The 18,373-nt window shown below is 37.9% G+C and overlaps 1 protein-coding gene across 2 annotated transcripts in view; it reads left to right on the top strand.

Moving 5' to 3' along the window:
- Nucleotides 1–6,293: 6,293 nt before the first annotated feature.
- The window catches only part of pde3b (phosphodiesterase 3B), a 191,496-nt gene continuing 179,416 nt past the window's right edge, over nucleotides 6,294–18,373 (top strand). Inside the window, exon 1 of one of the 2 annotated variants that reach the window (XM_059975776.1) lies at nucleotides 6,294–7,274. In XM_059975776.1, the coding sequence (XP_059831759.1) occupies nucleotides 6,399–7,274 (876 nt within the window). In that variant the 5' untranslated portion in view covers nucleotides 6,294–6,398. The remainder of the gene's footprint in view (nucleotides 7,275–18,373) is intronic. The other variant, XM_059975777.1, reaches the window with a different exon arrangement.

Below are 18,373 nucleotides of genomic sequence, written 5' to 3'. Positions count from 1 at the left end.
TTGAAGTTCAACTTGTATGAAAGGACTTTCATCCCTGGAAGGAATGTTTCTAATGCTGACACAACCTGGCAATGAGTTTCAAAATAAATATAAAGTACATCACCAATGCATGGTGTAAAAATAAGTGAATGAAATACAGATATCAATCAATATCTGCAAAAACAAGTATGAGGTGCTGTGCTCAACATTTATCAATTTAACATTACAATAAAATGTTCTGTATCTGGTACAAGAGAATGTTTAGAAAAATGCCACTCATTGTGTCCAAGTCACAAAACAGATTATGCTGCTGGGGTAGGATGTACCACATGCCCATCAGTTTGATTGTGCAGTGATGTACACTGTTGGCATCTTACTTGAGAGGATCTGGAAGATCGTAACACACTACAAACATATAATTTCCAATTCCAAATATGGCTTCCTCAGGCATAGTAAGGCATTCCATGAGTCTGTCCTCAAGAACTGTCCATTAAATGACTGTTAGAAATGAACAATTTCAATGAGGGTTGATGATAAAGAATACTTATCCATTGTGTTTTCCCTATGTAGCTACAATAGAGCAGATTTGGAATGTTACATATGCTAGTTTTGATGGCCTTTAACTATCAACATAGAAATATAGAAAATCTACACCACAATACAGGCCCTTAGGTCCACAAAGCTGTGCCAAACATGTCCTTACCTTAGAAATTACCTAGGGTTACCCATAACCCTCTATTTTTCTAAACTCCATGTACCTATCCAGGAGTCTCTTAAAAGACTCTATCGTATCTGCCTCCACCACTGTTGCCGGCAGCCCATTCCACGCACTCACTGTTCATTGCGTAAAGAAACTTACTCCTGACATCTCCTTTGTACCTATTTCCAAGCACCTTAAAACCAACACATGATATTTAATACTTTACAATGTCAATGGAAAAGATTTGCCTTGCCAGTTTCCAAAGCAATCTCATAATTGGTCCCCCAATCTGAACAAGTGGCTGTGTTCTTAAGGACAATGTACATGCTTGATTACCGCAGGAAAGTGTGTTACCATTTGTTTCTGGATTTCTTTTTAATTAACTAGTGGCTACTCTTATTCCATAACACCTGAAGATGTTTGCATTTGTGTAACTAACTTAATTGAAAACTGCTTTAAAAACTTTTTGAATTTTTGTGAAGTCAGATTGCTGTCAGTTGTTTGCTATATCCCAGGGAGCCATGTATTCACATCCATCCAGTAGCCAATGCAATTTATTGCCAACCAAGGCCTTATGATTCCTTATGCTCTGAAGTGCCTGATGGAAGATGAACAGCACATGAGATGATGTTGAAGGCAATCTATTGGTGGTGGTCTTTGTGACATATAAAAGCTCTGTGATTATTCAAAGTATTAAAAACTAGCTGTTTACTGAAACACAATATTGCTCACTAATACAGTACCATTATACAGCTGTAACTTGCTTTGTTTTTAATATACACAAAATGATAAAGGTACTGAATGCAACTGTTGTAAAATATCTGAAAATATTTGTGAAAAACTAACCTTACTCTCAATTCCTCATGAATCCCAAATGAACATGAAATACGAACAAAATCTGAATGATAGAAAATCCTTAGCAGCTCTGTTTTTCTTTATCAATTATCTGTTCCTGGCATCTGAAATTTATTAAATCTGGTCACAAGGACATTTAAGTTTCTTTGAGCCAAACGCAGGTCGCAATAAACGATACCACTTTTATGTCAGTTAACGCGATTGCGTCTAAAGTATGCGTCAAGCAGAACATAATGATTTGTATGATACCTTTGACATTCAATAATCTTTATTCAGTCTGATAACGCGTGGCGATCTGCAAATAAAAGCGGTAGCCTTGGACAAGTTACATGATGGAATTCTGGGTCATTCATGTAAACTTGGAAAGACTGAGTCGGAATTAACATCTGGGCAATCAATGTGCAGCGGCATCGATAACTCCGTATTCACAATAGGCACTAAATAAAGGCCAAATGATCGTCGCTCCAGTGTTTCAAATTAGCAGAAGCCACCTGCTATTATTTTGCCTCATTTAGCATTATCTATTCGGGCTTTGAGGAGAAACCTCACACAAATCTATCTATGCTGTATTTACTTAACTCTGAAAAACAGGTGTCTGAATAATAAACTACTTTTATTCGCTTCCTAAAGAACTGAGATGTTTGCTAAACATCCAACAAGTGTGAGGTTACATTTGTTGGGTCTTTCACAAAAGAAATGCCCAAAATGTGACATTTATTAAGTACGATATTGTGTTTTCGTTCAGCAAGTTTAACTCACATAATGTATGACAAAATAAATCCCATTGACTTGCGTGGCATTGTGAAAACCTACTAACTTTATGTGGTTCGGTTCTATACCGAACACCTTTGGAATCCTCCTGGCGGCGCCACATACATTGCAAAGGCCAGACACTGGCCTCTTAACCGAAGCCTTTCCCTCTCCCCCCAACAACGTAGATTAAACCACGTTTTAAAAAAAACAACTTTTTATATAAGAAAGTCACGCGATATTGACTTTAGCTGTCAGCTGAGCAAGCCAACTGAGGTGTTCACTTCAGTGACATTTCTTGAATTGCGTTCAATATAAATATAACAAACACCGAAATATTTTGTCTTTGAAATATTGGAGATTAACTTCGTCATCCATCGGCGGCACAAACGTTAAAATCAAATTTAGTTCCGAAGTGCTGTGCATTTATTGAGGACTGAGGACATTTACAGCAGCAGGTGCAGAAAGAAGGCCTGGTAGATCATCGGGGACACCAGTCACCCCAACCATAAACTGTTTCAGCTGTAAACGGTACCGCAGCGTTAAAGCCAGAACCAACAGGCTACGGGACAGCTTCTTTCGACAAACCATTAGACTTTCAAATTCACATGTTTGTACATCGCGACGGAGTCATAACGCAAAGATTTTTACTCCCTCACTTTGTGGGATGGATGTAAGATTTAAATAAATTCTAATTAAAATGTATTCAGCTCATGCTCGTGGTTTAACAGAAGATACCAGCAATTATTCAGAATTGTTGATAAAGAGCAAATATGTTCCAAAATCAGCTATGCATGAATGCAGTTTATAGTTCCACTACAAATGTGCAAATTTCAAGTGAAAATCCATTTAAAATTAACATCGATCGAGTACCTATTTGAAACAAATTTATGCTGAGTAACAATCCTGATGGAGTATTCGAAGCATATATTTGAGTATTTAGATGTTTGAATATGTATTTGCATTCATTGTTCTAAATTACTGTATTGTTAGTACAGTATAAGAACGTTTTCGGTTGTGAAGGAGTAATAGGTTGAAGAGAGTTTTAATTGTACAGGTGGAATCATTGTCGATACACTTTATAATAATTTGAAGTTTTGGTTATCCTGGTTTCAATCTTTTCGTATTTTTGACTGATTAACCCACTTTCTTGGCGTTTGTCTCAGCTACTTCCCTGTTGGCAATACCACATCAAGTTCTCCACAACTTAACTCAGCATTTGCATCCTAGGTCCTCGGACACATCTTTCCCAAATTCCCGCACGCCTTTAGCTGGCCATTTCAAAATTGTTGGAGAATGATTCATTCCACCTCTCAGGGCGACATTGTCCGCTTACTTTAATTCTGCCACCAGCTTTCTCTCTGTCTTTGCTCCATTAACGGCATAGTTAGCAGCCCATATTTTAGCCATAGGATTTCACCTTATCATGAAAAAAAAACAAAAATTCGAATGACAAATCACTGACCAGTGAACTTTGTTTATCTCTCTGCAGACGCTGCCTAACCTGCAGAGTAGGCACTGCCTTTTCAGTTTTTATTTCATCTATAAAAGGCTGATGGGAACTTACAACTAATTTTGCCTTCAGTGTTCCTGCAAGGCTTCTTCTTTCTCCACCTTGCTCGCATTTTGAGCCTATTTTGCATTCAGCATTATATATTATGAATGTATATCCGCAGCTAAGGATGTGCAAAATCGATGCAAGGCCTGAGCGCGCGGAAAGCTATTTTTACGGTGTCCCAAAAAATCACTGGAAGCTGGGTGCAACTGACTCTTCTAAAATCTTTCGTAGACAAATAAAATTTGAAACGATTAAAAGAAATTCAAATGACATTTGAAGTACACGTGAACTTTAAATTCAATTACCAGACGACATGAAGATCACGAAAATTGTAGATGAAATATTAGTTTGGACAATTAACACTGAATTTTTCTCATGAGCAGTAGCGAAATACTTAAAATACGTGGAAATATTTCACATTCAATTAAAAAAAACACTCCGAACTGAATTTGTACCCAAAAAATACGCAGGGTGCAGTGGGCCACATCTGTACTTAGTTACGTAGAGTGAGGATCGTTACATGCACGTGTTTTACCCTTTGACGCACTGATACCAGACACCTTAAGAATATGCAAAATCTAATATACGCCGCTTTAAAGATAACTTCACTGACACTATGTTGCATATTTCGAAATGCGAAATGGACAAATAGCAAAGGTGAGGAAAGTGAAATCAACTTAATGAAAAAAACACGGTAGGTCAAAAGAAGAAAAAAATAAACCTTACTCTCATTCCGTGTTTGAAAATGACACTGACTAGAAAGGGCTGATACTTCTGTGAAATACTTCTATTTTCTTTTATATATCACCGCGCCTACAACTGTGGGTTTTTGGAGGCTTTACTAGATCGTACTGGCAACCTTATTGCGAAAAGTTTATAACGAGAATGTTTTACTATTCTAACTCACACACAAAGGTTACTGGCATCCTGACAACCATTCTGTAACCGATCGTTAGAACAGCTTGCAGCACTTTACACAACGATTCAGAGGGCTGTAGTGATGAAATCGTTTACGCAAGCTATTGGCAGTTCACTGCAAACAGAATATTCCGTAATCGTGCAATCGAAAACGGCAGAACGTTCGTTCTTTTTAAATGTTTCACTTCCTTTTTCATCGCATCTTTTTTTTTACTACACGCCCTGCTTGAGTTTAAAAAACAAACAGTACGTTATCAATAATAACAGTATTTTGAAATAATCGAATGGTAAAGATCTTTTTATTCATTCGAACAGTGTTGCAATTATCTTCGGACATTTTACAATTAGAGGCATCAATCATCAACAATCATTTCACAAACGAGAAGATCTGCAGATGCTGGAAATCCGAGCAACACCCACAAAATACTGGAGGAACTCAGCAGTCCAGGCAGCATCTATGGAAAAAAAGTAGTTGACGTTTCGGGCCGAGGCACTTCGGCAGGGAACCACTTTGTCTCTGTCTACTCTGCTACCTAATTATACTTGTAACGGTTTAAATCCATTTTTTCAACATCCCGAAATTATGAGAGTCTACTTAAAATACACGATTTTGTAAACTTTACTTTTGTTTGACATTTATCTCAGAAAACGCTATGTACTTCTGAGGTAGCATTCTCAGGGGTATTGACTTTAAGATGCTTTGTCCGATGGAATTAAAATATTCCATGGCATTATTCCCGACGGTCTTCAAAGCAGATTACTAGGTCACTTATATGATTGCTGATTGCGGGTGTTTGCTATGGGTAAATTGGCCACTGCCCAATAACAACATTTCAAAAGCTGTGACTCGCATTGAGGTTTCATCAGATGTGAAAGGTGATGCATAAATGGAATTTAGTTCGTATTTCAAAACATTAAAGGGACAGAATGATTATTTTAAAGCTGATTTTCTTCAAAAGCAAATACTGTAATTTGACCGCTTCCAAATTAAATCCATAAGTTTGCCTTTCGAAATGTCTGACAACCCAGGTCAGGGAAGATACTATCACGCGGCGGAGTAGAGTTTCAGTTTTATTTAATTGAGAAAGATTTGAGTTGATTAAAGATAAAAAAACACACACACACACATTTAAGCTCTGGCTCCCATATCCGCAGGAACTGGCGCTGCCGAGGTCGCCTGTTCCGGAGTTCCGTTCAAGCGGGCGCCAGGCCGGGGCCGGGGCCGGCCAACGCTCGCGCGCGGCCTGCTCGAGAGCTCCACGCGAGGCAGGCTGGCGCGGCCGCGAGGTGGGTGGGAGCTGGTGACGCACGCGCTGAGCGAGGGCTCCGCGGAGCTCGGCTCGCCCTCTGTGTGTTTATGTCCGCGCGCCGGTGGCAGCGCAGGATGCGCGCCGCGCGCTTCCTATTCTCCTCCAGACATTATTTACTTGATTTCTCCTTTGCCCTCGTGGAGTAGCTGAGCGAACTTGGGGGCCGGAGAGAGAGAGGGGGGGGGGAGAGAGGAAAATACGGAAAGGAGAAGACGGGGCGGGGTGAGGGAGGGAAAGGGGTTGGAATTGGGGGAGGAGACGGTTAAAGATACCCAAGTGCGTGTGCGTAATAACACACGAAAGGACGAAGGAAAAAAAACCCTTAAACATGGCGATGAGGAACGAGGGGGATTCGGCAGCGCACAGTACCAGCAACGCCAAGTGCCAAGAGGAGAGCAGTCGGAACGGTTATGTGAAAAGCTGCGTCACTCCTTTGAAACAGGACCGTGGGTTTTCCGTCTGCAGGTGGTGTAACTTGGAGAGGCTCGGTTTAGCGCGCCCGAAACTTCCAGCCTTTTACGTCGGGGGCGGCTGCAGCGCCTTTGCAATACTCGTGCTGTCCATCGTGGCTAGGAGATGCCTGGACGAAGAGTTTCTTTCATCCTTGTTGCAGACTTTCCAGTCGGCGTGGGCGATCGTATTCCAGTCCCTGAGCCCTCTTTTTAGCATTTGCTGTGCCTTCTTTTGGTTGACATTTTATTTAAGGAAGAGCAAAAGGGAAAGTAACACGGTTTGGCTCCTGTCATTGCCACCATGTTGCTACCTTGGAGATTTTTTGGTGGTGCAAGTTTTATTCGGGGAGGACCAGGTGTTTCTTTGCAGGTTGCTGGCTCCAGCTGCGGTGCTGGGTTGTGTGGGATTGTTGACATTACTCTCCACTTTGAAAGTGAAACAGAGCGTCCTGATCTTGCTGTTCTCCGGTGTTGTTAGGTTGGCATCCATCACCAGTTTGATCGCTCTACCAGCAGCTCTGCGACCCCTCTTGGCCTGTGGGGTCGGGATGGTGGGAGCTATCATTGCTGTGTATTTTGATTACTTATTTCCTAGGGAAGCCCGTCGCAGGACTGTCCCAGAAGAAAAAATACCCGTGATCAAGCCCCGCAGACGGTCGAGTTGTGTATCTTTGGGAGAAACGTCAACCAGTTATTATGGTGGCAGTAAGATGCCGAGGAGGACGTCTTTGCCTTGCATATCGAGAGAGCAGGTAACATTTCCAGACATCAACTTTTTTTTTAAAGATCTGTGTAATTTCATTATGAAATGATTATAAACATTGGCGGCAATGTTTGTAAACATCTCAAACAATAGCAATTTAACATTGGTGCTGTAATCATCAAGAGATCCTGCTTGCTTCTATATTTTGCAAAATATTTTGTGACGGAAAGCTACACCTTATTATGTTTTGATTATGTAATTAGGCAAGTGTATACGTGAAACCTACCACGAAGGAATGTTGTATTGAGTGGCAGGTTTTAATTTTTTTTTCCAGAAACGTTTTTGGTAAGGTACTACTTAAAATTACATTAAATTGGTTAAGTAAAGGAAAGCTAACTTATCGGCTACAGTTCCTGACTTAAAAGTATTATTTGAAATAGTCCGTATATTTTACACAGAATGCTTGTATTTTGTTGTAACCCACAACTACAATTTAGTGAAAACTTACAAATTCCTGTCTACAAATCAAAAACAAAATATTGTCGAACATATGGCAATTGCCTTAATCTTTTGTGGTAATGGATATCTTTTCCTCTTCAGAAAGTAAGCTATTGCGATATACAGTACTGTAAAATGTTAAGTGTTAGCATAAGCTTTAGTTTGGGTATGTCTTGTATCCTAAAGTCAACTTAAAATGCTGGCAAAATGTTGGACAATATAAACTTTGAGGATCAATTCAGTTGAAAGAGAGACAGAGCAGTGATGTTGGGAGATATCGTTTTTCATGACACCTTCTGTACTTAAATATAGTAAATTATTTTATATACTTGAGCAATCTGACAATTCAGTTCATTTGGCACAGTATGGGCTTTGAAACTTGTGAACAAAGCAACTGAAATAACTTTTTAATAGTTGTGCGGATAGCATATGGTGATGACTGTGATGCTGGATGCTTCAGTGTCTTTATTTTGCTTCTCAATTTGCAGTGAGTGTGAGATATTGTTAATTTAGCCATATTATAAGAGCTTGGATAAATCAATACTGCAATTCAAAGGAGTTAAAGAAAATAACTATTGTATCAGAATGTTATACTTGTGGTGTAACATTCTTTTTTTCCCACTTGTCTTGAACCTGAGCTTTAGCAATTATAAAAGAATGTTTGTAAAAACAAGCTTTTCAGATATGGAAATAATTTTAAGATACCTTTTGTGTTCAGCATTGGGAATTGTCAATGCAGGAATCTTTGAGATGACTGCTTATCCCATTGTAACCTGTCAGCCAAAAATGAACAATGTTGTTCTGAAGTTCAACCTTGTGATTTTCCTGCTAAATGTTAAATGTATTGAGAGTTTGTTTCGACCATCCCTTTAGGGCAATGTTTTTAGAACCCCACTACTCCTGAGTGAATCTTTTTGTCCTCAACTTGCCTCCAATTTTCTCATGTGGTAACACACTGTACCCCCCTTGTTTAAACTTCAGTTAAAATAACATTCAGTCTTGTTTGTTTCAAAAATATAATCCCAGTCTAGACACTCACTCATAATTTCCCAACACTGTCAAAAATTATCCGAGGTTTCTTTGATACTCTGGTGCTTTAGCACCCACATTTGTAGACAGAAATCTATTCGTGAATGTAATTAGTTTTTTATATATAGTTCTGACCCTTGTACTCTTGTATTTGCCACCTTTGAGTCCACTTAAGCAGTCCATTCAAAGAGGTTTTTCTGAAGCCTCTCATCTTCATCCATATTAGTCGCTGTCAGTCAGTAAAATACTGGCTCTGTATTGTTCCTGTTTGTTCTGGAACCACACTGCAAACGTTGGGGCATCTTGATGGCATTGAATTCAATGAAATTACTGTTCAGCATTGCACTTTGCCTTTTTGCACGTTGGTTTCTTACGGTCAATTTTAATCAACTTTCTCTTGGATCCCAAGAGACTTTACTTTTCTGATTAATTTGCTACATGGATGAAAAACAGAAAATGCTGAAAAATGTTCATCAGTTGAAGCAGCATAAATGGAGAAAGAAACCCCACTTCAGGTCAGTTGTGCTTCTTCAGAACTACATGATGGGCTCTGTCAAATGGCTGGCTAAAATCTATGTACATGGCTCCAGATGTACCATCTTCTTCAACCCTAACATTCTTCAAAATGTGTAATCAAGTTAGTCAGTTATGACCTTAAAATTCATGTTGTGATTAACCTTTTTTTTCCCTCTATGTATGCTTCCAGAAATTGTTTTCCTACAGCAATGTTTTGCCAGCTACTATCCAGGATATTACTCTTTAAGAATATCACTGTCTCTCTGTCTGTCTCTCTTTCTCTTTCTCTATGTCAGCAAGACCAAGGAGCTGATTATTGACTTCAGAAAGAGGAGATCCATGAGCCAATCCTCATTTGGGGATCTGAGATGGAGAGGGTCAGCAACTTTAAGTTCCTCTGTGTTTTTATTTTGGAGGACCTTGCTTGAGCCCAACGTGTAAGTGTAATTACAAAAAAATGCATGGCAGCACCTCTACTTGAAGTTTGTGAAGGTTTGGCATGACATCTACAATTTCTTCAAACTTCCATAGCTGTGTGGTGGAGAGGAATTTGACTGGTTGCATCACAACCTAGTATGAAGACGCAATGCCCTTGAATGGAAAATCCAGCAAAAAGTATTGGGTATGGCTCAGTCCATCAGGGCTAAAGCCCTCCCCACCATTGAGTGCATCTACAAGGAGCACTGTTGCAGGAAAGCAGCATTCATCATCAGAGGTCCCCACCACCCAGGTTATGTTCTCTTCTCCCTGCTGCCATCAGGAAGAAGGTCCAGGAGCCTCAGGGTCCACACCAACAGGTTCAGGAACATTTATTACCCGTCAATCATCAGGCTCTTGAACCAGTGGGGATAACACTCAACTTCACTTGCCTCATTACTGAATTGTTCCCACAACCTATGGACTTGCTTTCAAGGGCACTTCATCTTATGTTCTTGATATTTTTTGTTTATTTATTATTAATTTTTTATTTTGTATTTGCACCTTGGTTGTTTGTCCACCCTGTTGGGTGTGGCCTTTCATTAGTTCTGTTATAGTTCTTGGATTTACTGAGTTTGCCCACAGAAGAAACCGATCTCAAGGTTGTATATGGTGGCAAATATGTATTTTTGATAATGAATTTCCTTTGAACTTTGTTTTGTGCATTTAGACTTGGAGAACCAAAAAAGTGTAACTAACCCAGTTATCTTATAGTTAACCTTCCCTTTGTACTGTACATGTATAAGAAAGATATGACAATGCTTACCCTCTTTGCCTTCCTAATTTCCCTTTTAAATTTCACCTTTTCATTTTCAATAATCCTTTCAGCGTTGAATCATTTCATGACTTTTGCTTCTGTGTTTATACTTTTCCATAATTAAATCTAACAGAATTATAACTGCTTTCTAAAGCAATTCCCATTACCATTCATTCCTTGTCTTGTCTAGGTTGCTTCCATGCATTAGACTATATCAGTTCACCATCTTTATTTACATTACTCCTTAAACATGGGTATAAACAATTATGCTGTCAAAACTACTTGCTCTTTTTTTTGTATTACAGCCTTTTATTTTTTTCTGGTTGAAAACATTACTCTGCCTCTTTTATATTTCCTAAACTCTGTCCTTTTGCATCCATTTTTGAAATAGCTGACAGGTTCCCACTAATCTCTCTGCCAAATTGGGTTAAACCCATTTTAATGGCACTGGTAAGCTGCCATTTCAACATTGATTCTTTTCTGTTGAGGTGTAGCTGTCCATTTCATCAAATTCCCAGCTTCTCCAGATTCCCTCCCAGTGCCCCAGAAGTATGAAACCCTTTCTCTGTGTTTGTCTTTTCTGCCACTCTTTCATTTGCCTTATCTTCTCAATCACTGTGATCATTGGTGCCTAGCACCTGTAATAATGTAGAGATCCCATCTTGGAAGTTGTTTCTTTTTAGCTCATCTGATGAATAGCATCCTTTTCATATAATGGATCCCAGTTAATTGGGACATATTGGGGCCAGGGCATTTTGACCCAGTTAAATGCTGTCCCATCTAGCTGAAGTTTCATGAGAAATAGTTAAAAATGTATATAAAATGTTTGAGTAACAAATGATGTATTTAAATAGAATAGAGAACAAATTAGAACACTACCAATACCCCTAGTCCTATAAAGCTGTATTAGTGTGATAATTATCAACAGAGTAATTCATCTGCACTGTTCTTTTGACTGTAAATTGAACAAAGTCAGCACGGACACCTTGTAGATTGCCTTCATGCAATGCTTTAAATAATTGCATCGTCCAAATCTTCATTTTCATTGCAACATTCAAGATGATTGTCAGTACCTTTGTAATTCCTAACTTGTTGAGGTAGGAAATTGTTGAATTTTATTTAATTAGGGAGACAGCGTAGAGTATCCCTTTCTAGCCCTTTGAGCTATGTCACCCCAGCAACCACCAGATTTAACCTTAACTTAATCATGGGACAATTTACAAAGATCAGTTAACCTGACTGGTACATCCTAGGACTGTGGGAGGAAACTGGAGCTCCTGGGGAAAACCCATGCATTCATTCCACAGGAAGGGCAAACAGAGATTCTTTACTGAGGACACCACAATTGATGCCCCCAGTTGTCATAGCGTCACGCTAACTGTGACACTACTGTGGCTGCCAGCCATTTTTGGCATCTCCATGTCTGAATGTTTGAAACTGTGGTGAGCAAAACAGTTCTGAATTGTCTCACTGCTTATTTCTCACCAGCTATCAGTGATGACAATCACTGTTTTTTGAACACATGCACGCAGCTGATGCTATTTAAAAACTGATTGATCTAAGCATGCTGTGGTGTCTTAGCGGCTACGTAAATGCATACAACTGACGCTAGTTTAGAAACTGTTTGGCAACAGTCGCCTGTCCCAATTAGCGGCATAGTGTCCCAAAGAAAGAAATAGAATCCCAGCTATTTACTCAATTTAGTTTTTTGTTAAGGTTTGTCCCAAATAAATGGCTGCCCCGATTAACTGTTGGTCCAATTAACTGGAATCTACTGTATTTGATCTTGGTAATGGTAATTGTTTTTTTTTCCTGGACCTCTGCTATTCATCTAAAGGTTCTGAACTTGCTCTGTGATGTTCTTGACCCTGCTGGTAGAAGGCAACAAATTATTTAGAATCTGGTTTATGGTTACAGAAATGTCTTCCCTTTGACTCTTTAATTGCTTCTTATTGTAGTTCTGTTCTTGCTGCTTCTTGGCTGTGCAGTTGTCAGTTGAGGGACCACAGCTGGCTCTGCTGTATTTCCCAAAGAAGTATCTCTTTTTGTATTATTCAGAGATGTATATATTATAGAGAGCACAAAGCACTTAGAGGATTTCTGCATTGTATGCCTGGTCCTTATGATTTGCACCAGAAAAAGAGATGCTGTGATTCTTGTCACAAATGTATAAGGATTATGTCTTCTTCCCATTGCTGCACAGATGGGTTGCTCTGAGTCACCACGCAACACCTTTTGTGTGCTGCCCTGAATTCCCTCACTTAGCAAGTTTCTAAATTTTGGATTTGATTCATGCTGTGATCTCCACAGTCTTTTTCCATAGGAGCCTTATTGAGAGGAGGGAAGTCATGACTTAAAGATAGCACTTCTGTTATGTTATTGCTTAGATTTAATGCATAGGAAATTATCTTCAGTGGAATTATTATTTGAGGACTTGCTTTGGAATAAAATGAACAAACATCAACGCATGCTGTTGTTTGGATAACTTGTGGTTGCAATGTTATACTGAATCTTATAATTGGAGATATGTCACGGACATTTTGCTGAACGATTTCTACTGTTATTCATTTATTGGCCATTCCTTTCTCACTAAATTATTTCTCTCCCTTATAACATTGCAAACTGTTCATTTTATACCTGGCCATACCTGGCAGCTGGACGTCCATCCGACTTGCGTTTTGTCTTTGATAATTACGCTTTCAACTGCTATAGTTTTGCATACACTTCAAAGCTTTTTTGCTAAAGATCTTACCCTCTTTTTAAAAACTCTTAACTCTAACCATATTTTTAAGTTGGCTTTCTATGCTTTATTTGGCATGTATTTTCTTTTTACCTGTTTAAATGTTGCGTTGCTTTTCACAAAGATGTACCAGGTTAGTGGAATTGAGCTACTCAAGTTTCTGTCATAGGTAGTTTGCATTCATTTGCTAGGAGAATGTTAAAGCAGATTGTCTGATATATAATTCTCCATTCTCTATTTGTGAATAAATAATTACCTGGCATCCAGCTTCGTTTAAACAGCTTGAGGAAATAGCTTTGCATGCAGCAGATTTAATTGAAAATATTAGTATTCACGTTTGGGACTGTTTAAGACTAAATAGAGGAGTAAAAATAATCACAAACCTCTCAGGGTTTTTAGAAGGAATTAGACTAGCTTTGTTCGAAACATGCAGTGAAATGTGTTGTTTGCATCAAATTATATCAGGAAAGATTGTGCTGAGCAGCTCACAAGTGTCACCGTTAACGCACGTAGCATGCCTACAACTCACTAACTCTAACTGTGCATCTTTTGAATGATGGAGGAAACTGGAGCACAGTGAGGAAACCCACATAGTCATGGGGAGAAAAACTTACAAAATCCTTACAATGTTGGGAATCAAGCTCAGCCCTTACAATTGCTGCTGGAAGCATTTTGTGCTTGAGAGAAAGATGCTGTAAAACAATTGCACTAACTTTGATGCTGCTGTGCTACCCTTTGGCATTGGTAGCCTGTCTAGTGTAACTGCTGTCATTGGTAGTCATGTAGGATTTTTCTTATTTGGTTTCTCAAGGACAATCTTAAATGACATGCTGATCACAGCTGTTAAGCAAAGGGAATGAAACAATGGTCTTTGAAATCGTGCTGCTGGATTAGATGAACTTTGTGATTGTGTAATTGATTTCATTGTCTTGTTCGTATTGTCATCTCAAGAAATTTTATTTCTGTTAGCCTGAAAATGAAGTGCATTTGGTGCATGATTTTTAAAACACAGTGAGCTTTGTAAGTATTTGGTGGTGTGTCTCTTGTTTCCACTATCTTGTAGTAGATGGACCAGATTAGAATAAACTAATTATTCCCTTTAGCTAGTCCATTGCCACTTTTTTTCTTTAAGTAACTTTATAATGCATTGAGGCCCAACCAACATAAGTCTGAGGTGAGAGCAGTGTCTCAATATATGCAGAATACACTGTCACTATAAGTGATCATTGACTATTTTGATTAATGTTTTGGGAGGAATATTTGGATGTTGCAGAGGAGCCAAGGTACTATTCAGAGATTCTAAAACATTATATGAAATGTGTATTTTAAAATGCATATTTGCAAGTTGGTTGGTTGCTATCTGTTGCAATGGAAGTATCTTCTTTATGTCACCAACCTTTCTTTGTTTTTGTGCAGTGATTTGTTTTTGATAATTTGAACAAGTAATTACCAAAGTAAATACTTCAGCTATTTATAGAGCTACATGGGCCTTTAGTCCTCATGAAAGGTCTCAGCCCAAAACATTGACTATTCATTTCCCACTATAGATGCTGTCTAACTTGCTGAATTCTTCTAACAGTTTATTTGTGAGTGTGTGTGTGCGTGGTGTTCCAGATTTCCAGCATCTGCAGTCTCTTTTGTGTATCCCCATATTTTCTTTATATTTATCTATTCCTGATAAATGTCAGTGTATTTTTGCTTATCCCTGATTTATCTTTAAGTGCTTTACTAAGTCATTGCGGAGGACAGTTAAGAGACACGGAGGCTGCATTGGGTAATTTGTGTTATTTTCCTTTCCTAAAGAACTTTGGTGTACCATATTGCTTTTACAACAGTGAAAATATTTCATGGTGACCAGTGCTAATGTTATCTTTTCATTTTAAATTATCTAATTCATTGAACTTGTATCCCCACATACAACGTTGGGATTGAGAGATCTTTAGATTATTCAATCAGGCCTCTGGCTAGCTGGTTGAATAACTGAAATGCTGTGCGTTAATATTAATTAATATTTAATTAATATTTTAATATTCTAATTGCATTTTTGCTTTTGTAAAAATTAATGGGGCAGCATTGATGAGGCTTACCTGACTGACATTAGTTTCTTCAGTTGTTTTTAGCTTTGCTTGAGTGATGATTTGTTCCATGTATTTTTTTTTAAAAAAGCTAAAACTGTTGGGAGTGTAAATTTTTTGGTGATATCGTCACTTTGTAGTTCTTTGTAATTTGATGGTCCAACTAGTGGACACATTTTGTGCTTGAGAGAAAAAATTCCTTGTAGGATCAGAAATTCTTGTGCGTGCTATTACTAATAAGTATAAGAACTCAGTGAAGTATAGATAAGACAAGAGTTATGATTCATGGCAAATTGTGCAGTTTGTTTTGCAAAAACCACGAGTGTCAAAAAAGTTGCGGTATTTGTACTGCAAAAGCAAACTCAAAAATTGTGACCACAATTGTGCAGAGATCCTGTAAGTGGGATAGGTTGCTATTAATGCCCTTATTGAAACTAGTCAGCAACTGATGCTTCAATTTAACGTACTATGGAAAACTTCCACAGAAGTCTAAGTTAAACTGAGAATATTGTGTAAACAAAAAAAAGCATTGAGGATCAAAGCTACGTGGCGTGGTTGGCAGAGAACAAGTGGAACAAAAGCTTGGCCAGGGAGGTGATTTTTAAAGTGAACCAGAGAAAAGAAAGCGGGTTTAAAAAGGAATTTCTATAACCCTAGGCCGAGGGAGCCAAAGCGAATATATCATTAGTAGAACAAAAAGATTATAGTGGTGTTTATTGAGCCAGAATTCTGAATGGCAGATTTTGGAGGACTAAAGATTATTAGAGATAGGCATCTCAATGAGAGAACCCATAATATTTTCAGAGGATTCAATAAAGAATGCACAAATTGCATCATTCTCAATTGCCTGTAAATGATGCTAATTCTATAAATAGCTGGAAATTTGATATGTTTGTGACAGCAGAGAGAAAGATTGTTACCTTTGAATTTGTTTATAAATTTCTTTAAAATTAGTTTTACCTACTGTTTTTGAATTTAAAGACATGAATTATTGGAAGTAGCCATTGAGCTGAATGAACAATTGATGTGTTTTGGTGATGCCTGAGCAAGGGAAAATCTGGTGGAACACTGGAAAAATTCTTGATTTCACTTGAATGTTAGCATCTAATTTTAATGTACACTTAAACACAACTGCTTCTAATGCATAATGTTCAGTCCGCAGTACTCCAATGTGCTGTGCTGGCTTAGATTCTGTATTCTCTTGTGTGGCTTGAACTTCGTCTTTTGAGGTGCAAAAGTAAATCAAAGTAAATGAAGTCTTCACAAGAGGTCAGAAAATACTATTTCTGGTGAAGTGGAATAATGCTTAACCTTGTCAGAAATGTTGTTACCTTTAAGTATGAAGTGTTGACCTGTTTAAGTGAAACCTTTGTTTAAAAATATACACAGTGCATTTACCTAGAAACCATTAAGCTGTTGAGACATATATAATCTTATATTTGTATTAAGCAAGCACATATGATAGACTGTGATATAATGAAGCAGTAATGAAATCTCTGGTTTCTTGGTGTTCCTGAATTATTCAGCTTTACTCACCACAATTTTTGAGATTATCATCAGACTGGTTCATCTGGTATATGCCATTAATGCTAACTTATTTGATTTTTGCATAGACTGTATCATTACTAGATTGTTGTATTTGATCTTCTAAACATAATGTAAGTTACAATAATTAATTTCAACTACATTTGGAATAAATGAAACATTCTGTTATGAAAAATGTGCCCCCAGAATTATAACTTAAGAGAAATCTTCTTGGTGTTCGAAAAGTGACCTGTTTCCAGTGATATGCATTTTATATGATAGCTTGGCCTGAAAGCCACCTGTAATTGATTGTTTAGTTATTTTGCATTTATATTTCACTGCCATTGATTCTATTACCTTAAGCCTTCAAAGACTGTTTGATGTTCCATTAATACAATTGATGAAAATAATCATTTTGTGAAGTATTTGGACATTTCTCATTTGCATGAAGTATTTGTACTTTCTGATAAAACTGCATTTATAAGCTGTTCCTTTGTTATTTGTCAGTTATCTTCATGTTTGTAATCAAAGATTTCACATTTCTGTGTTCATTGCTGAACAATTTGAATGTATGATCGAGACTGGCATTCCATGGTAGCTTAAGAATATGCAGCATTGCCTGAACCATTGTCTATTTGTTTCAGACAATAACCTGAAGTTTGTTTGTTTGTTCAAGTGGGATAAAAACATCCTTAAAGTGTGTCAGTTTGTGTGTGGTCTATTTGATCGTATTGGAGTCAAACACGATCTTCTCTTTGTTTTCACCCATTGTGCATATGAAATTTGAACACAGTAACCACAGTAATAATGACCAGATGATGGCTGATGGATTGCTCTTCAAGGTCAAAAATAATAGTTGATCTGTTTGGTTATGATAAGTAAATTGGGTGTGTTCTCTGACTTTTGCTACTCATTAGAGAAGCTGAGTCATTGAAGGAATAAGAAAGGAATTTAGTTCACGCACGTGTGGCAGGTAGAAGAAAAATGGTAATTTTGACATTATGTAATATGGTAACTGAGTTATATGGTCTCATTGTCTTTCTGGCTTAGCTGTTTGCTTTTGAAAGCTATTATTCAAAAGCTATTTGCGATTGAATAATTTATTTTAATGTTATCAGGGTAATTGCTGTGCAATTAGCAATTTTAATTTGACTTCCCATTCACATTCCAATATGTCTGTCCATGGCCTCAACTGCCATGCTCAGGTTCAAAGTTCAAAGTCAATTTATTATTAAAGTACATATAAGTCACCAAGTACTACCCTGAGATTCATTTTCTTGCAGGCATTCACAGTAGAACAAAGAAATTCAATAGAATCAGTGAAAAACTACACCCAAACAAAGACTGATAAGGAACCTTTGTGCAAAAGGCAAAATGGCAAATAGAAAAAGATACACATAATAATAAATAAGTAAATAAATAATACTGAGAATATGAGTTGTAGAGTCCTTGAAAGTGGGTCAGTAGTTCGTGTTCACTAATCAGTTCAGTGTTGAGGTGAAAAGAGTTATCCATGCTGGTTCAGGAGGCTG

This window comes from Hypanus sabinus, chromosome 7, assembly GCF_030144855.1.
Source record: "Hypanus sabinus isolate sHypSab1 chromosome 7, sHypSab1.hap1, whole genome shotgun sequence".
Taxonomy (NCBI): domain Eukaryota; kingdom Metazoa; phylum Chordata; class Chondrichthyes; order Myliobatiformes; family Dasyatidae; genus Hypanus; species Hypanus sabinus.
The sequence above is the reverse complement of the archived record's forward strand: the minus strand, read 5'-3'. Positions and strand labels throughout refer to the sequence as shown.